This window comes from Callorhinus ursinus, unplaced genomic scaffold, assembly GCF_003265705.2.
Source record: "Callorhinus ursinus isolate GAN/ISIS: 27379988/994484 unplaced genomic scaffold, GSC_fseal_2.0 scaffold8, whole genome shotgun sequence".
NCBI lineage: Eukaryota > Metazoa > Chordata > Mammalia > Carnivora > Otariidae > Callorhinus > Callorhinus ursinus.
Window position 1 is genome coordinate 1291217 of NW_027397070.1, and position 23479 is coordinate 1314695.

A 23479-nucleotide genomic window follows, 5' to 3' on the forward strand; every position below is an offset into this window, starting at 1 on the left:
AAATAAATAAAATCTTTAAAAAAAAAAGAGAGAGAGTTCAGGTTGCAATTCCTTGTTCTCCTCTGGCCCTCCCCATGAGACCCACATTTCCTTGCTTTCTGTCCAAAGCCATCCCATTACATTAATACTGAGAGCATAACATTTCTTTTCTTTTTTCCTATTTGCTCTTTGTTTTTTTTGGGGGGGGAGGGGGGCGTTGTTTGGCTTTGTTTTTTTTTCTTCCACAAAAGAATGTTAGACTCTGTATATGGAAATGCAGTTGCTTGGAATTTATGGGACAGGAATGCAGCTGTATGGAGGGTGGGAAGGAGTTGTCATGAAGGTTATAAGTAAAACTGTGATGATTTAATCAAGCCATGGATTTGCATAAGATCTTCTAAAGAGAGTGTGAAGATAAACCTTTTTTAAAATCTTGGTCCCTTTTGATAGCAAAAGCAGTAAAATGCACACTCTCCTTAAATGGTTATCATTTAATAATGTCACTTTGTTTTCACAGTGATAGACACAGAACTCACAGGCAAACCGGGACCAGTGTATGGAGGGCCCCAGAGGAGTGTTCGAAAAGGGAATTACTTGTCAAAAACTAGAGGTCAGATAAGAATACAAATAACAAGCATCTACTGAACTGGACCAGAGTCGCCGTGTCTTGCTGCAAGGGCCATGCCTTATGCAAGGGTGCTCAGCTGAGGGGACCAGCAGGGCTAAAATTCAGCTCGCGCTCTGCCAGCCAAGCCAAGGCCCTGGTGCGAAGCTGCATCAAGCTGAAGAAAGAGATGGCTTTTATAAAGCACACAAAGGTACCATCTGTTTGCCAAGCTTGAACCCGAGGGGGTGCCTCTGCATTTGCCCAGCACAGTTGCCTTTTCGACATCACACAAAGCACCATATGGGCTACTGGCCCTGGATTTAGCAACCAGGGAGTCAACGGAGAGGATGAAATTTTAAATTTATATGACAGCCCTTTGTAAACTGTATAACACTATTCAGGTGTAAAGTGGGGCAGACAGAGGTGAATCAGAGGCTTAGCGGGTCACAGGAGAAATTTCACTGACCACAGACATTTTCTGCCCAACCCACAGCATGTAGAATCCACTTGAGACATGCAGAAATCTAACAAACTCCTCTATGGGAAACCATCTGAGAGGACACTGGCCAGAAAGCACAGATGGGAACGGATGTGATGACTTCTGAATGACCATTCTAGTCGCAAACTCCAGGGCCGATCCGGCCAACAAGGCAGAAAAGCCTTAGACAGAAGCAACTGGGCAAGCCTCCCCTGCCCTAGCAGCCAAAGCCCTTTCAGCTTGCCAGAGCTTGACTTGGAGAAAACATCAGGCCCCAGCGGTGCTCAGAGGCCACACAGAGTGAAACCAGGGGAGGTTTGTGTAAAGCTCTGTAGCACTGTGTTAGGTGGGATACCCACAGTGCTACAAAAGCCACAGGGACCCGCACAAAAACTGCAGAGCGTTTCCCCGGGAAACCCTCAGCCCGGCTGCCAAACCTCAGGGGATGAACACTGCAGGAAGCCACCCCTCTTTGCTCAGGGACTCCGGAAGGACACCAGGAAGTTGACTGGACCCGGAGAAGTGACCCCCAGCTGCTGGCCTCTCACTCCCTCAGACGAAACTGGCGTTTCAACATGTTCCTACAGCCACATGTGGAGAGTACAAAAAGGTGTCTCTTTAGAAACTATTATTGTCCTGGTTCATGTTGATTCTATGGGAAGAGTTATATGAGCCATCTCACACGGAATTTCTGAATCCAAGTCCCTAGAGAGATTTGCCTGAGTGCTTGGCTTTGCAGTTTGGGAAGACAAATGCGACAAGAGACTGATTTGTTTTTAGGCAATCGCCAGCCATAGTTGTTCATTCTGATGCCGACTGTACCGTAAATCCCGGCACCTCATCAGGGCTTCACACCACCCCGTCACCCCTTGTTATGCCAAACGCTGTCTGTGTCTAAAGCAGTACTGGGGGATGTGAAGGCCTTGACCCTGGAACAGTCATGAATCCAAGATGCATCTTCTTGACAATGCCGGTTTTCCAAGACTGAGAGTTAGGGGTGGGTCTGGGAGTAAGAACAATCTAAAATAAGAGAAAGCAACAATTCAGAGAACATCATGAAACATACTATACTAGAAATGTTCACTGTAGGAATACATGCTCCTACCTTCTCCTCAGTCAACAGCCTCCCCAAAGCAAGCCCACCCCACCGGCAATTGATTAAATCGTCACAAACCAGTTGAATAAGCACTGAGGGCCATCTTTCTAAGAGCTGAGCCCTAAAGACCCTCCAGTCCTAAAGCTGATAAGAAGAGGAGCTCCCAAGGAGGGCTGCTGAGGTTTTTGGAATGGCCTCAGTTGCTGTGTTACAGCAAGCTCTTCTTTGGAAAAGGGACTCGCCTGACCGTGGAAGCACGTAAGTAACTCATTTGTCTGCTTTTTGATTTTAGAGGCTCCTCCATTTAAGGGGGAAGAAATATCAGGATATGTGATGGGTAGTAATAGCACCAAAATAGTGTCAAGGAGGACCATAAGGAAGATGTGAACTATGGTCAGTCCCCTCGATAGGAGTTGGGAGGAGGTTTGTCGGTTTAAAAAAAAATAGAGTCTGGGGGCTCCGGGGTGGCTCAGTCGGTGAAGCCTCTGCCTTCGGCTCAGGTCATGATCTCAAGGTCCTGAGATCGAGTCCCACATCAAGCTCCCTGCTCAGTGGAGGAGTCTGCTTCTCCCTTGCCCTCTGCCTCTGCCCTGGACTCGTGCTCGCTCTCTCTCTCTCTCTCTCGCTCAAATAAATAAATAAAATCTCAAAAAAAAAAAAAAAAAAAGAACCCAGGCTGTGAAAGAACCACACAGCTCTGAAGAAACTGAGAAAATTCTGCCTAATCTGTGGGATTCAGGTCAGGCGGTAGAGACCAGAGTCATTGGCTTAACTCCCCAAGGAGAGAACTAATCAGGAAAAGGGTCGATCTGAGTTTGTGATTCTATCAAAGTTCTCCAGATATAAATAATGCTGGCCTACTTTAGGCTGAGAGAGAGAGCTGACCATAGAGGGTAAGGCCAGAGGGTGCTCACTGGTGTTGCTACATTTTTCTTCAGAAAAAAAGGAACCAGACATCTGCTTCTAATTGTCTGAGCTGCAAATGGAAGCTAGGTTACTCGTGAGGAAGTGGGAACATTCTGGTTCCCAGTGAGACCAGATTCCAAGCAGAACAAAGTGAATGTGTAATGCTTCCAACTAAGAAATGCTTTAAAGCCTATAGGATACAGGAAGGAGCAATTCCCTAAGGACTCATGGTGTTCGTCTCCCTCACTAAGAGGATCTGGTGCCACTCACTAATTAACTGTTATAAAAGAATCAATGCTAAAGTTGCCAAAGGATTGCACTCAACACAGAAGGCATCTCTCTGTGTCATTTAAGTGACATTTGAATCCAACCGTGTCTTGCTTTAAAAAAAAAAAAAAGGCAGTCTCTGTTTGGCAGTAGCTTCCAGTTAGATAGTGGATATTAATATTAAGCCAGCAAATGTAAAAAACAAATACAAAACCACATTCCAAAGATCGTAGGGAGGTCTAAGAGTGGGGTCAGTGGACCCAAACCTGCTGAGGGGGCTACTAGACAATAGACAGCACACTCTGGCCTGGTGCTTGGCATTCAGCTTGTGTTTTCCAAGTAAAAGTAGGTTCCAGAGAGGTGCAGAGGGAGAATGTGATGGGGTGGGCTCCCCTCAGAGAATGCCTGGGTGGATGATGTGCAAGAGGCATACCACTGAAGAAGGGAAAATAAGGAGTGCAACGGGCGCCTGGGTGGCTAAGCTGGTTAAGCAGCCAACTCTTGATTTCAGCTCAGGTCATGATCTCAAGGTCCTGGAATCCAGACCCGTGTCGGGCTGTGCACTCAGCGCAGAGTCTACTTCAGGATTCTTTCTCCATCGGCCCCTCCCCCCGCTCACATGCTCTCACACTCTCTCTCACTCTCCTCTCTTTCTCTAAAAATAAATAAATAAATCTTAAAAAAAAAAAAAACAAAAAGGGAAGGAGTGCCGGCTGGCCATTCCCAGACTGCACACACTAGGGGAAAAGTGGGGTAGGGCTTTGCCTCCAGAAAGAGCTAGAGATCCAAAGCTGTGTTAACATAGAGCAGAGAAATTCAGAGTTAAAAAAAGAAAAGAAAAAAATCATAGCAAAATTTTGAAGATTCAACTAGTTCAGGCCCTTGCCCTTACACCTCACTGGCTTTAAAATTTCTCACTAAAATAACAATTTATCCACATTCCCTGTGAAGTTAGTGACTGATTGCCCTAGTCTCCATTTGTTAGCTTTGTGCCCACAAACCCACAGCCCCAAATCCATCAACCTTTTAGCCGTCTGGATAGAGAAAACCAGGGGATGCCACTTAAATTCATAAAACAGAACCAGAGAACAGGACACAAGAGCATGGAATAAAGATCCACAATGTGCATGTGTGCTACTGACCATGACAATGATAGGAGCTTAGAAAAGAAGCACGGGCATCAGGAGCATCTTCATGAAAGTGGATCGTGAGATACACTTAGAATAATATATATTATTATATGTCATCACTATATCAACTACCACTTTCTGGGTGTCTACTGTGTATCAGGCCACTGGATGAGGCACTTTATTAATGAATGTCATTTTATGCACTTCTCACAATGACCATGTGGAACTATGACCTGCCTGTCTACAGATGGAGGGCGGGTTCTCCAAGACCACAGAGCTTAGCAAAGTCAAAATGTGTATCATCTGTCTGATTCCAGCATCTGTGCACTCAAGAACTTTCCTTTTCTGTGGAGACTGCAGTTTGATTGAGGCACACGTGGAGGCCTTTCTTGCAATGGCCCAGCCTCCCCCTCCTCCTCTACTGGGCTCCTTTCCAGGCTGCCGGCAGAGTCTGAAGCCACCGTTAGGCTGTTTCTCTTCCAACCACCACCATAGTCCTTCACCAAGGAAGCGCTCCTCTCACCGCCATACCAAAACCAGTTACCCAAAGAGTAACCTAGCTTCCATTTGCAGCTCAAACAACTAGATTTCAGTTACCCAAAGAGGTGTTCTCCGGGCAAGGCCCATTCCTCACACTACACCCCTGGACTCGAGGGTCGCGATACTCAGAAAGATCCAAATAATGCTCAGATGATCATCCTGAGAAAAAGGAGTCCAGAAAATCCCAGGATCATCAATGTGTTTCTAAAATTCCAAGAGATAACCTTTTCATTCCTGTCTTTGGCATTCCCTCTCACTCACGATGAGCATCTCCCAGAACAGAGTGTTTTGTTTTGTTTTGTTTTAATTTGAGTGTAGCCAACACACAATGTTACATTAGTTTCAGGTGTACAACATAGTGATTCAACAAGTTTATACGTCATGCTATGCTCACCACAAGCATAGCTACCATCTGTTCCTATACAACACTATTAAAATACCAATGACTATATTCCCTCTACTGTGCCTTTATCCTATGCTAGCACTTATTCATTCCGTAACTGGAAGCCTGTAACTGGAAGCCTGTATCTCCTGCTCCCCTTCCCCCATGTTGCCCCTCCCCCACCCCTCCCCTCTGGCAACCACCAGTTTCAGAATGGAGCCTGTGCCCTACAGGGCCTTTGGCCCAGTACTATCTTCTCCCCTATTTTAATCCCCTCCCCAGGGATTCACAAAGCTCTCTCCCTCTCCTTCTCCAGGTCTTTACTCAATGTGACTTCTAGTGACACCTTCTCCAATCACCCCCTATAGTCCCCTTACCCCTGCTTTATTTCTATGCCCTCATCTCCAACCGAAACTTTCGGATGCTCATTGATCATGTCTCTTTTACTCCGTAAGGGCAAAGACTTTGAGTTGTTCCTCACTGTATCCACAAATACAGTGAAGGCACTAAATACATGTCTGTTGAATGAATGAATGAATGCGTGAAAGGATAATCAGTTGTGGCGTAAGGCAAAGGGAAACAGAAATAAAAGCCAACTGGGAACCTGCAGAGGCAAAGCCAAGTCCTAGCTCCCCAACTTGTGACAAGTCCCCGTCCCTGTCTGCTGGGCACTCTTCTCACTGCTGAGTGATCAGCATGAACAAAGCAGACAAAAATTGATGCCTTATTGGAGCTTTCACTCTAATGGCAAAAGACAGATAGTAATCCAAATAAATAAATAAAATACATAGTATTTTAGGTGGTAATAAGCCCCGTGAAGGAAAATAAAGCAGGAAAGGGAATGCAGAAGACAAGAGGAGGGAGCAGTGTGCAGTTTTTAACAGAGGAGTCACACAGAAGGCCTCACTGGAAAGGTGACATTTGAGCAAAGACCTGAGGGGGTGACCGAGTGAGCCATGCACAGATATCTGGAGGAAGAGCACCTCCAGGCCGGGGGAAGGCAATGCTGCCTGGAGCGTGTGAAGGAGAGTGAGGAGGCCCGTGTGGCTGGAGGAAAGCGGAAGTGATGGGAAGAGAATTTGAAAATGAGGTCAGGTTGGTAATAGGCCTGGGGACGAGGCAGCTCATGGGCCACCATAAGGACTCCAGTGTGGGGACTGGAAAGGGAAGACTGGAGAATGGAATGGAGGTCACACCTGACCCCAAGAAAAAGCCAGGGGAGACAGAAACATGGATTCCTGGCCTCACCCACAGCCCTAAGAAGTGAGCACTCTCCTCTTAAATTCCAAAGAAATAGGATCCTATTTTCTCTTAGTGACCTTTCCTTACCATCCTACCCCTGGGAAGCTCTGTGCTTAGGGAAATTACACCCCTTGCTTCAAGTAAAATGTGTTTTCTCTGAGTCTAACATTAACGAACATTCCAATCATTCCACCAAGGCTTTCTAGTTTACAGAGTGCTTTATATACACCCTATCATTTCATCTTAGGAACCCCCAATACAGAAGATACTACCCTCATTTTATAAAAGAGGCAAACGAGGCTTCCTGAAATTGGCTAAGATTATATACTCAGTGAGGAACAGAGTCCAGTTAGATTTCAGGTCTTCTGACATCTTTCTACTTCACCAGAACTGAGACTCACTTTCCATTTTAGTGATTCTCAAAGTATCATCTTCAGTCCTTTATGGGCTGTAATGGATCAGAAAACGTATATTCTCTCCCTGGTTTTTATAAGTGACACGGGCAATCTTATAGACTCTGATTTTTGCATATGACAGAGGCTAATTTAACTGTCACTTTTAAGTGTGAGTAGATCATGAAAGCTTGCTACAATGTGATATTCATGAATATGTTATTTAAATGCACTGAAGATTCTAATTCTATTTTATACTAAGAAGTCTAGCTGTTGCACAATGCTTGACAATGATGCAAAGCTCTGACTGGATATGAAATGGAATTCCCCTAAAATGAGGAATGAGTGAGGTACATAACTCACTAGATCTTTGCCCTACTTAAGTGTAACCCAAAGGCTGAGAACCGCTACTCTATGACCAACGTTCCACCTTTCTTCTCTCCTGCTCATACTAAGAAACTCTTTTCCAGTCTCTCTCATTCAGAGCACAAATTCAGACTGTAACAAGTCAAAGGTTCAGATTTCTTTTTTTTTTTAGATTTTATTTATTTATTGACAGAGAGAGACACAGCGAGAGAGGGAACACAAGCAGGGGGAGTGGGAGAGGGAGAAGCAGGCCTCCCAAAGAGCAGGGAGCCCAATGCGGGGCTCGATCCCAGGACCCCGGGATCATGACCTGAGCCGAAGGCAGACGCTTAACAACTGAGCCACCCAGGCGCCCCCAAGGTTCAGATTTCTATTTGACACAGGAATCACCTCCTGCTTTGGTCCTGAAGGATAGCCCCCAAGACTGAAGAACAAAGAGGTTAGTCCAGATGAGACACAAATACCATCCAATATCTATCACATGACTTGGCACCTGGTGCCAAGGTTGCCAGAAAAAGAAAGCAAGGCAGTTTTTAGATGAGGTCTAACAGCTGTGCATTCTCCAGCACAACTGATCCACTGATCTTTGGCAAAGGAATCTATCTGGAGGTGGAACCACGTAAGTGACTCATTTTTCCTTCTTATGACCACTATTTTTAGCAATTATCTTTGTTAAATATTTTCCAAAGTCACCAGCTTGGGAAACACTTGAAAAGATCTAGCCAGCATGTAATTTAACAAAGGATGGTTTGAGGAACAGGGACTGAGTCTCTGATAAGGTCCAGAATGAGGTATGTGCTGCAGTGGTCCTCTTGACCCACTATCTTTCCTGGAGAATATGTGTTGTCTTCCCTCCACCTGACTAACTTTAGATAACCAACATACCACCTGTGCATTCACCATTTACAGATCCAGGTCATAACCAGACCTGTACTAAATACATCTAGTAAATGAGAGGTGTGATGATGAGCATGTCAGACCAAGATTTCAAAGACCAAGCTCCAGTCCTTATCTTTGACTGACTAGCTCTCTGACTTGACTTCACTGAACTTCAGTTTCCCTCTGGGTAAGCCAAGTGATTTCTAAGGTGTCTTCCAGCTTTAGCACACGATGATTCTGATTATTATCCAGACCAATTCTTAGGGAAGATTTAGTAGGAAACCAAGGAAGTCCAATGTTGTGAGTGTCTTATGACCCAGTAAGAATTCTGTGATTTGATTTTTTTTTAAGGTTTTATTACTTATTTGAGAGACAGACAGAGAGAAAGAGAGCACGCGCGTGCACTCGCTCAAGTAGGGGTAGGGGCAAAAGGAGAAGCAGACTCCCCACTGAGCAGGGATCAGTGGGATCTGAGACCTGGGATCATGACCTGAGCTGAAGGCAGATGCTTAACCAACTGAGCCACCCAGGCGCACCTCTGTGATTTGATTTTTTTAAAGGTACTGGAAAAGGAGTCCAAACTGTCCCTATGCGTCCATTAATACTGTGTCATCACAAAGGTTTTGACAAGTGACTGTTGAGGCTCCTTCCAGTCCTATCATCTATTACTCTGGTTCAATGCATGGAAACTAGAGTCTGGAGACCTGGGAGTAAGGCCCAGCACAGCCACTCACTATCTTAACCATACTTAGCTTCAGGGATTTCATCCGTAAGAAGGATCTAATCATCTCACCTCATGGAGTTTGTTACAGTAATGTTTGCTGAGATAGTATAAACACAAGACATTTGTAAGTAGCAAAGTACTTATACAAATGGTAGGCATCTATGATTATTATGACCCTTTGGGTAGGTTCCAATCTTTTGCATCAGTGGCTCTTGCTCCAACCATCATGTTCTTCCACCTCTAACTGAGGCATAGTCCTTTATGATTGACTTGAACCTCATAGTTATGTTTCCACTAATAGTAGCCATTTGTCAATTCTGGGCAAAGCCAAAATGATCCCTTTCTCTCTGTGAAAATGTGACCCTGAAGCAAGATCAGGGGGTAAGTGATGGCAGGTTGAGGAGGTAAAAGCAGAAAACCCAGGGACTTTCCTAAATGCCAACGCTCAGAAGATAACACATATCAAACAAGCTGCCAAAATATAATGCTTAGATCTCAGACACCGTTGCAGAATTTTATGTCTCCAGCTACACTCATTCTGCTCCACCCACCCCTTCCACACAGATGGACCGCACAGAGGGCAAATAGGTAGCGAGGTTTTTTGTAATGATGCCTGAGGTGGTGTAATGAAGCACAACTTGTCTTTGGAAGAGGGACTCAACTCATCGTGGAACCATGTTCCATGTTACTTATGCATGTTACTTCAGGGCATATATTCCTTTGGACTTGTTGTAGCCTAGTCCTGAATGAATAGAGCTTCTTGGGAAGTCAGGAGGTTCCAAACTGGAAACCCATTGTTTTGTTGTTGCAGAGAGTCAAGGTAAAATCCGAGGACAAATTCATTAGGTTTCCCTTAGGAAAATAGTCTGTGTATGCATAGAAACCCTGTTCTGAAGATTTGTAGCGACAAGCCTTCTACAACGGCCCAAATAAAGCCCTTAGTCAGCCTTTTGTTCCCTTCCTCAGTCAGGGATTGGGACCAGGGAAAAGGCAAGCTCTAGGTGAGGAGAGTCTTCCACTGTTTATGAAGACAGAGAGTCATGGCCATGGTGTAAGAAGAGGGACGGTTAAAAAGAAGAAAAATATTATTAAAGAAGGAGTTAGATCAAGATAGTCTTCTCTCCCTCAGATGACAAAAGCCAATCTTCCCTTGTGTCTTTTTGCTGAGAACTTGCTATAAGTCATTGTGCCTGGCTCAGACTAAATGATCCCCAAGGCCCCCTCCTAGTCTGGGTCGGCCAAAAGCAGTTAATGTGCTCACCTCTTCTGTTAGCCCTGAATCCGAAGACCCTACTCTGGATGTAGGGTTCAGGAACCTGTAGAATCCAATGTAGAATCACAGCCACCAACTTCAGGACAATAGAGAAGTAATGGTGCTCTCCTAGGGATATCGTCCACTGGTAATCTGTTCCAGGGCTTGGAAATCCAGGGTTGATGTTGCACAGCTGCCAATGGTCAGTCACTGGGACGAGTCCAGAGAACAGTAATCTTTCAGAAGCTTTTCAAAATGCAGACATTACCCTTACATGGTTAAATTTTATTTCAGAGGAAATAAAGAAATGGGGAAATGTACATGAATGCAAGGTCGACAGTCCTGAAACCAGCTGGTAGTGTCAACATGGTGTCTGCCTCTCAGAAGGAAACATAACCTCATAGGGGTTCTTGATTGCCTGTTGCTTCCAGGGAAATAGTGGTATTTGGTGAGTTGTCTCTGAGAGGGGAGAGACTAGAAAGAAGGAGGGAAACAATTGTGTCGTAGCTGGTTGCAGTCTGATCGATGTTGGGCAAATTGCATCTGAGCACAAAGTATTGTGTTTCATTTTCCCTTTAAATCATTTCCACTTGAAATTCAGAATTATCTGTAGTGTTAGAATCAAATCTCTGAGGCTATGCCTTTGGGAGCCTTAGAGAAGAAGGAAAGAGATGAAAGTGATGCTTAGCCCAGCTGCTGGGACACTGACCCGTGCTCTCCAGTGATACTCCACTTACGTCTTTAGTTTTCTCTCCATGATGGAGTGTAATATGAATATGTGAAGCTCAGGTAGGGAAAGTGAGAATTTCAAGTCAAGCCTTCAATCCTTAAAGTTTTGACAGCAAATAATGGCCCTATACAACCGTCATTCCCTTTGGCTCTAGCCTTAGACTCTTGATTTCTGGCCATGAGACAGAGTAATCCATATGGTCTTTAAATTCTATTGCACATGATTACTATATCCTCCTGAAGCTTGTATCTGGATCCCGAGACAGGAGAAATTATAAAACGAAAATAAACAGTTCAAAGCAAGCACCAGCTTCTCTGACCCGCATCCGTGACCCACGGCACCATTGGGCTCCCCGTCGGCTGCCAACTTCTTGTTCAACCCTCAGATCCTTAGAAAGCCTCTCCCTGGGCTCAGGGAATTAGGAGACAGATTCCTTATTATTGTGAGACTCGGTCTGAGTGATGGGGAAGAAATTACATTTCCAATCAAAAAAGCAGAATTTGTGACCCAAGAGAAGGAATCAGGATATGAGAACAAGACCTGTGTCTAAACCTTCTTCAGCCTGACACTCATTATAAGAAATGTCGCCAGTCAGTGCCCCATCCCTGTTCCCAAGCTATCGTGTTCTTCTTGGAGAGGCCTCCCAATGAACTGGGAATTAAATTTTCCATCTTGAAGGCAGCTACCAGTCACCTGTCACCTTCCTCTCTCCCTCTATGTCAGCCCTGTTCCCTATCCTAGTGCCTCCTGGCTGGGATTTTGTGCTCACAACCTCATCCAGCAAACTATTATTAGCTTCAAAGGGAACTGAGACTCTGTGCCCCTTGATCTCATCAAGGGCAGCTTTGTAGTGCTCTGAGTTGTGGGGTCTCCAGGCTGGGACCCGGGCAGGGGAGGCAGGGCACAGATGTTCTAGCGCAGGCCCCAGGGCCAGCCCCAGGCCGGTTACTTGTGAGGCAGTGTTGCGATGTGCTCCTGGGATACTCGACAGATGTTTTTTGGAGCTGGCACCAGACTCGTCGTGGAGCCACGTGAGTTGACTTTTTTCCCTTATATTTCTAAGGATAAACTGAGTCCTGGGCCTGGGGCTGCCATCCAGTTTGCATTACTTGGGAAAGGAGAACTAGATAGAGCAGCCCAGATGTGGGGGTAGGCCCCAGAAAAGTCACCAGGCTGAGTCACTGAAGTAGCTCTGTAACTAGTTTTGTTTTTTAAAAAGTGTATATTAAAACTATAGCCCTGGGGCACCTGGGTGGCTCGGACAGTCAAACATCCAACTCTTAATCTCAGCTCAGTTCTTGATCTCAGGGTCGTGAGTTCAAGCCCTGCTTTGGGTTCCACACCGGGTGTGGAGCCTACTTTAAAAAAAAGGCGGGGGGAAACTATGGCCCCCACTTATTTCTGAAATCTTTAGGGCAGCCAAGAAAACCAGAAAAATTATAGTAATTGTCAGAGCATATGAGCAGGGTGAGGGATATGCAGGGATGCTTTGGCCCAAAATCTCCAGAAGACTGTTTCATTCTTACCCATCTCTTTGGCTAGGCTGACTAGTGTACATGCCTCATTGCAACCTGCAAACAAATGTCCTGTAGTTTGGATTCAAAGGAGAGGGGTGGTTAACCAGGTCGGAGTAATCAGGTAGAGCAAACTTGTATTTCAGTGTTCAAGTTAAATCTCCTATTGTCCGAGAGCCTTGAAATTGTGAGTGACATTTGTTACAGATGGTACAGTTCTTAGGGAGCCAGTAGGACTCTCTATGCGAATCTAAAACATAGATGATTTCCACGTGTATAACTTAAGAAAGACTGTTCAGGAAAGGTATATACTTCTGGTATTGCTGACCAGCACATAACCTTAGCACTGGATCAGTACCCATAAAAAGAGAAAGTCTGAAAAAAAAAACAGCAATTGTTCAAACAAATAGCCCTCTGGAACCCACGTTGAAATGTAATTATATTGGTGGGCCAAGAAGAAAGACTGGAAATTTGCAAAAAATAAACAATTAAATCTTTAAATTTTGTACTACAATAGTGCAAATTTTACCCAACTTCAAATCTGGTTTAAGTTAAATATAAAATAGATATGGCAATGATATAAAATGCATTCTGGTTTTTTTTTTTAAGGTTCAATTCAGTCAGATAACCTTTTCTTTGGTTACCATGATACCAAAGAATGGATTAGATAAAACACTTTACTTTCAAACAACTGTTTTCAATAGATAGGTATTCAATGAGAAAGAGGGTCTGCGAAAAACATTTTACCGAATGAATGCATTTTGAGTTATCTGAAATGCTAACAGATTAAGAGCTCAGTCTCACAAGTGTATTACCTTCTGCAGACATTTATCTTGTCAGCTATATTACATTGTTCAAATTATTCAAACCAGGTCTCTAGCCCAGAGTGAACATTGACAACTGCCTTAAAATCCTAAGCAAGCCTTAATTATCCAAGTAAATCAGACTAGGATTGGGTCAAACTCTTAGGTAACCAAGGAGATAGGATTATTTTGTTTTGTTTTGTTGTTTATTTTTTAATGGGCTAGTTTCCTTTCGCTGTACCACATAACTCTCTTGAAAATCAACCAGAATACATGAGACCAAGGTCAGTAGAGTGAGCAAGAAATGTCGCAAGTCTGAAGGCAGGTGAAAGAGCAGAACGTGTGGTTTTTCAAGCCGTTACTGCGAGAGTTATCAGTGTCTGTTATCAGTGGCTTTGCTGGAAAGCAAAACAAAGAAGGTTTTCTCACATAGGTTGAAAGTAGGTTCTAGGAGAGCCCCCTGAAAAAATCCCCAGCCACCCTCTTGTCTCGAGCTAAAGCCTAAAGTGGAAGGAACCAGGTTCTTAGGAAGGAGCGCCTTGCCCTGAGGGCCTGAAACAGAATCCAGTCTTTCAGCTGAGCTTCCGGGCAGAGAATGAAGTGGAGAATCGATGCTAGTGATGAGGGGGTTTCTCGGAACAGCTGATTCCCGAGGAAAGCCATGATTGGCCATGGTCCACTTACAAAATGGTGATCAGCAGGAACTTCCAGACAGGCAAACACTCCGTCTCAACCAGACACAACGAATTAATTTGGTTATAGCTCGACTGCCATGAGCTTCACAGCAAAGCCCAGATCCAAAGTCAGGACAGAACATTAGAAAAATCATTGCGGGCGCCTGGGTGGCTCAGTTGGTTAAGCGACTGCCTTCGGCTCAGGTCATGATCCTGGGGTCCCGGGATCGAGTCCCGCATCGGGCTCCCCGCTCAGCGGGGAGTCTGCTTCTCCCTCTGACCCTCTTCCCTCTCGTGCTCTCTCTCATTCTCTCTCTCTCTCAAATAAATAAATAAAATCTTTAAAAAAAAAAAAGAAAAAGAAAAATCATTGCATTTACTCCCTCATTACCAAGACTTTTTATTTAGCATTACCTTATGTCTTGATTGTAGATCATAGTAAACAAAAGTACACTGGAATGCAAAACATTCTTAATTTGATATCACAAGTTTTAAAACTCACCTAAGTTTTTTTTTGTTTTGTTTTGATTTGATTTGATTTGTTTGAGAGAGAGAGAGTGCGAGCGGTGGAGGGGAAGGGGGCCAAGATGGAGAGGGAAAGAATTTTAAGCAGACTCTGTACTAAGTGTGGAGCCTGAGGCAGGGCTCAATCTCACCACCACAAGATCATGACCTGGGCTGAAATCAAGAGTCGGTCGCTTAACGGACTGAGCCACTCAGGGGCCCCAAAACTCACTGAAGTTTTAAATATAAGAGCTATATTCACCCAAGAAATTAAGATGGAAAATCAGCAGTTAAGCTTGTGATTGGAAATGAATCCAGAGCACCATCAGAGATTGGTTGTCTCTCCTGATTTCAGGCATTTTCGCCTCCCCCCGCCCCGCTTTTTTAACAGTTATTTGAAGATCGGGGCTCCTGGGTGGCTCAATCGGTTAAGCATCTGCCTTCAGCTCAGGTCAGGATCTCGGGGGTCCTGGGATCAAGTCCTGCATCAGGCTCCCTGCCCAATGGGGAGTCTGCTTCTCCTGCCCCTCCCCCTCTCATGTGCTTGCACAACAAGTAAATCGGGCTCTCTCTCTCTCTCTCTCAAATAAATAAATAAAATCTTTTTTTCAAAAACCCAGTTATTTAAAGATAGACTAAGAATTCAAGTCTCCATTGCCAAAATTTATCATAATTCAGAAACTTGAATAAGTCATGATGGGAAAGAATCATTACTGCCTCCCTCAAAGCTTTAAAACTTCCAGTTTCAAGGAAAGAAGAAGATGCAGGTACAGAGTGGCAGGTAGATGGTAGAGCTCAGGGTGAAGCATGAATGCAGAGGAAGCCAGGGGGAGATCCAATTCTTGAAACCAACATTCCATAGCTTCACTTAGAATTAAACAAGATCTGGGTTTAAACTGGTTTTATGTCTATAAGGACTTCCTGGGAATGATAGTTGTTATTTCTGATTAAAGACTCAAAAGAAACTGCAGGAGAGTCCCTTACAAAAGAATAAGTATTCACCTAAAGGCAGAGAGATGTACCCCTTAACTTCAGTGGTTATCCTTTCTAGTCTGTAAAATGGGGATGACCCCAACACTACCATCCTCAGAGTATTTGAACCACTCATGTAGTCCTTCTCAGATCTGATTTTTTGATTGACACAATGCCAAGAACAAGCACCCACCCTGCTCTCACTCCAAGGGCTGATGCATTTAAAATAAACCAACTGATAAAGCTACTCAGCCTGACTGTGGTTGTCCAGAGGATTGATTAATAAAATATAGATAATTGAAACTTAGACGATCTAGAAACTTATTTGTAGTTGTTCTTTTCCATCCCTGCTTCAGCCACGTCACTTAGCAGCTCCTAACTAGAATCCAAACTGACTGCCTTTCATTTCTACTTCCCTTGGCCACCCCTTCATGGGGGTGCTAAGAAGCCCAGGTCACACACAGGATGCAGGAAAGTCTGGATTATAACATTTGGCCCAACAGAATTGAGGCAACCACCATTGTTTAACTCCCACACTTGTAGATAATCATCTTTCAAAATAAATTGATTTTATTTACAGGAAGCCAGCCTCCTGTCAAACCATCCGTTTTCACCATGAAAAATGGGTCGACTGTTGCTTGTCTGGTGAAGGATTTCTACCCTAAGAATATAAACATAAATCTTGAATCATCCAAGAAACTAGAAGAATTTGAGCCTGCTATCGTCATCTCTCCCAGTGGGAAATACAGTGCTGTCAAGCTTGGTCGGTATGGAGATTCAGATTCAGTGACCTGTTCAGTCCAACACAACAATGAAATCGTGCGCTCCACTGATTTTGAATCGAAGAAAAAATCTTCAGGTAGATCATATCTAGCTTCAAGGGGCTGGAATTGTAGGGAAGAAGAGTTGAGGGAAAGGGAAGTTGGAGATGTAAACTCTTGACAGATCACTCTTAATACGGTATCATGCTGGAAACAAGACTGAGGCCCAACTATGGCCCACCATTGATTTGGAATTGAACACTGCATCCCTGGGCTGGAATCTGAGATAAAGCCCATCTTATTTCATCCCCCCCCCCCCGCATCTCTTCTTCACCAACCACTGTCTTCTTCATATTAATGATTGTCCTACTACTAGACTTTGGGTTAAAAATTCATGTGCAGTCTAATCCAGTGTGAATGCCAAACAAAGGGCAGCCCGGCCTATCATAGGATTGAGAACCCTAGTTCTTCCTACAAATTAGAGGCATACCTGAATGTGGCCCTCAGAGTATAACCAAAAAAAAAATCCAGAATGGGAAGAAGGTTGGCTATGTGAATAGCTGTCTGACCTTAACCAAGTCATACCCCTGGTCCTCAGTTTACTTACTTAGAGTCTCCTCCACTTTTAAAACCTGAAATCCTTTGAGCCTCTTGGTTGCCAGTGAATCCCTGACCACTGCTGTTTGTTCTAGGTACCGTAAAACCAACAGAACCTGAAAACATGGAGCAAACTTCAGAGAGCCTCTATGGGCCCAAAGGTTAGTTGAAACCAAGGGTCGACTTCAGAACTGAGGGTTAAAGCAAACTCTGTCATTCTCAGAGGGGGCCAAAAGTCTCCAGCTTTCAAAAGAGAACAAAAACCATACCTGAGCCCAGTTGGTTCCCTCTGAGTCTCTCAGCAAAGCTTGCCTGGCTGCAAGCAAGGGTGTCCAAAGCTTGCCTGGCTGGGAGTGAACAGCAGCCTGGGGTCCCGGAGGGCTGTCTGGCAGCGAGCTGGGCTTGCGGACCAGGCACAATGCTGGTGATTTGGAGGGAGCTGGTTGTCAGTGTTGTGGGCCCAGTTTCTGGAAGGAAACTTAGTCCCTTGCTAAAGCCACCATCTTTACTCTTGTTCGACCACAGTTCATCACAGCTCACAGTTCACAGCGCGGAAGGTGAACATGCTGTCCCTCACAGTGCTGGGGCTCCGAATGGTGTTTGCCAAGAGTCTGGCCATCAATTTTCTCTTGACTGCCAAGTTATTTTTCTTTTAAGGTAAGAATTAGCTGCTTCTTATTCCTAGCCCCCATGCAAACTATGCTACACAGGGAGAAAGGGAGTTTAGGAATGTAAGAGGCCAAGAAGGCTTGGGAAGGGAAAAACACACAGAGACATAATATGATTTAATAAGGTGGGCCACTTCAGGTACTCTGCATAACACCCCATCTCCTGTTATCCTCTTACTTCAAGCCAGACTCAAAATGCATTATGTAGTATAATGTAATACCAGCCAATAATCCCCATCTCCAACCCAGGAGCTAAAAAAAATTGTGGCGCTAAGTAAGGAGAAATAGTTTTCTTTATTTACTATTTTGTTTATCTGGCCAAGGGGCCATGGGTTATTTGCAAGGCCATCAGTAAAGCTTTACCCAAAGAATTTCCAGAACCTGCCTTAGCCTAGACAAAAGGGATGCCAGCTCCCATTCCTTTATCACAGGACTCCAATGTGTAGACCAGCCCAACTTTGGGATGAAGCTACACCCCCATTTGCAGTGACCTACCCACTGCTAGCTCCTCAAGATGCATGCAAAGTTGCAGCTGAGACATTATTTGCCTGCTACTTGCATTTCCTCTTCAGGTAATCTCAGACACAAAGTTCAAACTGGGACCTACGTTTGCCTACAAAGCCCCTTCTCCAGTACAACTCATCAGTCCCAACTCCTAATCTGGGGACAACTCTGGATTTCGAGTGTGAGACTGATCCAGCCTAGCCTGAAAACATGTCCAGTCAATTCCAAATGGGTGACTGGTTTCCAGGAGTCCCAAGGACACAGGCAGTGTGGTATCTAAAAAGAGCCCTACACTAGGAGTCAAAAGATGTGGGTTTTCACCCTGACTTTGTCATTAACACTATGCTACCCTAGCCTGGTTGCTCTACCTCTTTGGGCCTGAGTTTTTGCATCCATAAAACAAAGGAGCTATGATTAAGGACAGCAAATGGGTTGCATGGCTTATCCCAACATTGATAAGCTAATACTGACTAGCTGAATATGGCCATGTGCAGAAGGGACACAGGCCACAATAGATAAGTGACATCTGCAATGAAAGCAGCATGGCAAGTGCTGGCCAGCCCCAGATGACACGAGGACCATGATTCCTCCCAGCACTGATGGTCTGTGATCTATGACGCTCTGACAACTGTCCTTCACTTGCAGGCTGACCGGCATGAGAAGGCTCCATTATGAGACTCTCACGTTATGTCTTCACAAAAGCCTACAGAGAAGCTGTCTCCTAGGCTTCTGCCTACTCGGTGATTCAAGCTGACCTATCCCAGCCTTGCTTAAACGGCTGCTACCCAAACCAGTTTTCCTTCGAAGGCAACAAACCCAGCTCATTTTCCAGCCTGGTGGAAAGACAAAAGTCCTGGGGACTTTTTGACCACCTGGGGACTTTTTGACCATTATGGTCCTAACTGCTCTTTTTGCTGCTTTATAAAGAGATATAGGACTCATTTTCTTTTTCATTTCCACAACTGATACACTTTGAAAAAGGTGTTTTGTTCCTTTGACTTTCTTTGCTTTCAGAAGTAGAAAGTGGGAGCCAAAAGATTCCCAGCTCCATGGTCCCCTAGGAAAATAGACCCTGGGGGATAGAGAGCAGAGGGCCTTACCTAACATGAATGGCTCTGCTCAGCCCAGCCCTAGGTTTGCCTTGAGCTGGCATATTCTCGGCCTCAAAAGCACTTTCTGCTTTTCCTAGTACTTTACAAACAAAATTACATTTGACTCCTCATGCAGCCAGTGGGGTTTCTAAAACCTCATCCAGATATTCTCCAAGCTATCAACAAGGATCAGAGTAAAATACAGAGAAAATACACTTCTTTCTATTAGTGAATTTAACAAACATGAATCGACCCCCTCTAAGTTCCAGGTACTGTGCCGGGGGTGCAAAGATGAGTAAGACGTGGGCCTGCTCTCAAGCCACAAACTGTGCAAATGTTTCTGGAGGGAGGGAAGAGGAACAGGAGCCCTCGGATTTTGGCTGTAAAAAGATTATCTTTTTGCCTGCCAATCTGGGCACGGGGAATTTGAGGTCAGGGGACGATGATTCTTGCCTGCCCCGTGTTGTTGATGGTTTTCTGCCCTTCCCAGTGCTGTTCTCTGTTGCATTTATTAAAGTGCATTGAGTGTTCCTTGCCTCTAGCTTTACTCATAACACATCACCGCAGGGGTAAAGTGGGTGCTGTGAACTCTCTGTTAGGCAGACAGAAGCCAAACTGAGCCTGCAGGTCACGCTGCGGCTTCCTGAGCCCCAAGCCATCAGGGTCCCGCCTTGGGGATCCTAGCCTGGGTTTCCTGCTGTGGCTGCTATTTCGCAGCAATGACCCCTCTGTGGCTGATGAGCTCGGCTACTCCCACCTCAGCAAGGCTATAGCTTCTTCCAAGTGCACCCGCTCAGGTAGCAGAGCCCCTGCGCCCTAGGAGTGTGGGTTTCCTTGGCTCCCAGGGCGCTACGTAGGGTGTCAAGTGTGGTTTTATGAGGCCACAAGGGAAAGAGCAACCCTCACTAACTCCCCCTGCCAGAGCCATCTGCAGACTACCATGTTATGTCTTCACAGCCCAAAGCAAAGACTCAGCAGCACTCTGAGTCAGTGGGTTTAGGACCATCGAGGTGGATAAGCAGGTCCAGCCAGGGAAAAACCATTAAAAAGACTGCGCACAACTGCACCTCGTATGTGTAAAGAACACCTCTTTCCAAAACATTCCCATCTGTTACCTTGGGCAACATCAGCATGTTTCTGTGAGTGGCTAAGAACAAAAAGATCACATCCTGATTTTTCAGATGGAAAAAATAGGCCCCCCGGAAAAGGTAATATACCTTGTCCAAAGTCATTCAGTGAGACAAGGGCAGGACTGTGAACAGAACCACATTATCAAGGGCGGCAGCCCAAAGTTGCTTCTACAAAAGCATACTGCGCCCCCAAGACAAGGACAAGGTGTTGATTTGATTCCAGCCGGACTGGACTTTAGGATTGTCCTGTATTTAGCATATAAATGAGCCACCCTCTCTGGTCCACTTCGGTGGCAAAAAAAAAAAAAAAAATCCTAGCTTATCACAGGATCTCGAATTTCTTCCACCAAAAGGAGTCTCCAGAGATGATTAATGGCAGGCGCCAGAGATTGGGGGTGGATTATGGCTGTCTTCAGGTCTGGGGGTACATCATCTTGTGGATTCTAGTTTTCCAGAGCTTTCACATACAGCACCTCACTTAAGCCCACAACAACCCTGAGAAGATTGCTGCACACACCTCAGTCGTGGGCAGAACAGAGACGCCCGAAGGCTGAGTCAGTTGCCCACAGCCTTTGGCTCCCCCACCCGTGTCCTCTACGTTCCTCTCTATAGGGACTGCTCTTTGCCCCCCCGTTTTGAAGCCTAGGTAAACTCCTGCCAGAACACCTACTGATAAAGCCTGCTAGGGCGCCGCTGCCAGGGAGAGCCCTAAAAGTGCGGCACCCCCCCCTTGGCTCGGTCATTAACCAGCTCTCTGACCTTGGGAATGAAAGCCCTCACATCTCTGGGCTCTAGTGCTAAGGCTTCTACCCTCTCCCGGGTTACCACTCACAACTCTAAGCATTGTTTTAAGGCAGACAGTTCAATGGAAATGAAGGAAAGAGGGACCCGTTCCCAGGGCTTAGGGTGTATCTGTTTTGACATCACATAAGTGGCTTCCCCTGGAGATGATTATCTTCCTTGGAGACAACCTTGAGCTCCAGACTCAGGGACTTTGAAGCTGGGGTTCCGGGAATCACAGACAGCTTTCTGGGAGTATCTCAATGCTCTCCAGTGAAAGAAAAATGTTCTCCAAATAGAGTAAGTAAAATGGTGGTGTCAAAGAGCATTCAGGAAAAACAAGGTGGCTGTACAAGAAGATGCAGGAAAAAAGGTGAATCGGTGAAAAATGTTTGAAGTAACTCTGTGTCTAATTTTGAGTCTTAAAAAGAAAACAGACCAATTCACAATAAGGGATAAATGATGGAGACTAAAATAAAGACCCTCCTGATGAGCTCTCCCTAGCCTGGCCCTTCACCTGCCGCATTCTGATACCCTCACAGGACTCACAGCACATACTTGTCCACCCGGCTCTGTCAGGAGTGAGTGAGCTGGGCACTGGGGCACAAAGATGAGAATTCTTCAGACATCCCTCTCCCCCTCTGCCACCCCCAGGGCCCACTGAGTCAGAAGCGGGGAGGTGCTCTGCTCCATGTGAAGCCAGGGGGAGCTGGCTTTTTATTAGTCAGCAGACTCCGTAGGGCACCTCTGAAGGCCAGGCCGGAACACAGAACAACTGGGAAGAAGGATCCCATGTCTGGGGACGTGAGCTGCCCTAAGAGGTAGTTAGAGGAGGCTGTGCCCGGGGTTTATGTTCAGATTTCCTGAGCATCTGCCTCACTATGGGGCTCCATGGAACAGTAGTAAGAGGCACTGTCTTCAGGCTGCACCGGGGAGATCACCAAGTGGAAGGTTCTCCAGGACTGATGATGCAGCACAGAAAACCTACCCTGAATAAAATCTGCGTTTTTGGATTGAGTGTTATCCCTGTAAAGGATAAACTGAAAGGAGTGATCTGGCCGTATTCAGTACCAGTATAAATCTGGGTTTGATCGTGTGGTGGAGTAAGTACAGAACAGCGTCACCTTACTGCCACTGGCCACTGTCTGGTCCGGGGACCTCTGGGTCACTTGGTCGCACAGCACGCCCTTGTCTGCGAAGAGAAGAAATAGAATATAGTGAAGCCCCACACTCCACAGGCCCTGGGTCCCACACAGGCCCACCCAGAGGGAACTCCATGGGCAGAGGCCAGAGGAGGACACAGAGATGAAAGTCAAAGGCAGAGAATAACTGGAAAACCAAGTGTAAAGAGAAACATGCCAAGTGTTTAAAGTCAAAGGAAGGGAAACGGGGTGGTAGGACGTGAGGAATGTACACAAATGAGTGTACTCACAGAAAAGCAAAAGGCTAAAGCCCACAAGAAAAATCATCTTCTCTTCCTATCAGGGCAGAAGCTGGAGAATAAACTGGGGTTCCTGAGGTCTCTGAGACCATCTTAGAGCTTCTGAGGGAGGAGGTGGGAGGCAATGCGAGCGGGCAGGCTGCCCTGACGGTCATGTGCCTGAATGAGCTGTAACTCGCCCAGACAACTGCTTCCGCCCAAGAAACTCGTGTTGTTATTGTTCTTTTGGTCCTCAATCCATCTTGAAGGAATCCTTCTGTAAACACAAAGAAAATGAATTACTTAAACACGCACACACCGAGAAACAGAACCTGCAAGCCCAGTGTCACATGCCTAGACATCCAATTGCTATACAAGAGCCTTCCCGCCCTTCCTGTATCCCCAGGCCGCAGACTGGGCACCAGGCCACGGTCACCCAGCACCTAGCAGAGCTGCACTTGTGCCCAAGAAATGCCATTCGGCTCATCTCTTTGTCCTCCGTGGAAAGAGGGAGGGAAGAGGGTTGAACAAGTTCAATTCTAAAATCTCTCCCAGCCCTGGATGCTAGAAACCTTCTATCTCTGATGCTTGGGGGGCATACCGTGCCCCCTGAGAGTGCTTCCTGCATGTCACACAGCATGATTTTCTATCTCTCAGAAGGCCCTTTGCAGCCCGCGTGGGGCTCCAGCTGGCAGATTCTCTCCCGAAGCAGAGCTTCCACGGGGGGACTGCTGTAAGTGGGTAACAAGCTTGCTGGGCTAGTGTTGGGCCGGAGCCCCTGGAACCGGCCCTTGCAGCCACATGCAGGGCACAGAGGGAAGGCACTGCCCTGAGAAAGAGAAGACTGACTACCCCACTGCCCCAAACCCAGGAGTGTTTGTAGAAGGGTTTGCAGGAGTTCCTCTTTCCCTTTCCCGATGCCTAACTCATCAGTGAGCCTGTCAGTTCTGCCATGAAGTATATGTCCGGCTTCTCTATCTCTACTTGTCACCACCTCCTGCAAACACCACCATCTCTCGTCAGAACCACTGCAGGAACCCCTTAACTGGTCCTCTTGCTTCCGCTCCTCTCCCTGCACGATCTCTTCTCCA

General features: G+C 45.8%; 3 gene segments (V, D, J or C); 2 read left to right on the plus strand and 1 right to left on the minus strand.

The window, feature by feature from the left end:
- LOC112822597 (T cell receptor alpha chain constant-like) overlaps positions 1-23479 on the plus strand; it is a 387302-nt gene that overhangs the window by 283554 nt on the left and 80269 nt on the right.
- LOC141373223 (T cell receptor delta variable 3-like) lies at positions 186-22652 on the minus strand. The segment is given in 3 exon segments: positions 186-2084; positions 22093-22160; positions 22401-22652. Coding segments are annotated over 3 exon segments (231 nt in total).
- On the plus strand, positions 11937-19588 carry LOC112822603 (T cell receptor delta constant-like). The segment is given in 5 exon segments: positions 11937-12001; positions 16018-16296; positions 16891-16956; positions 17321-17452; positions 18613-19588. Coding segments are annotated over 4 exon segments (540 nt in total).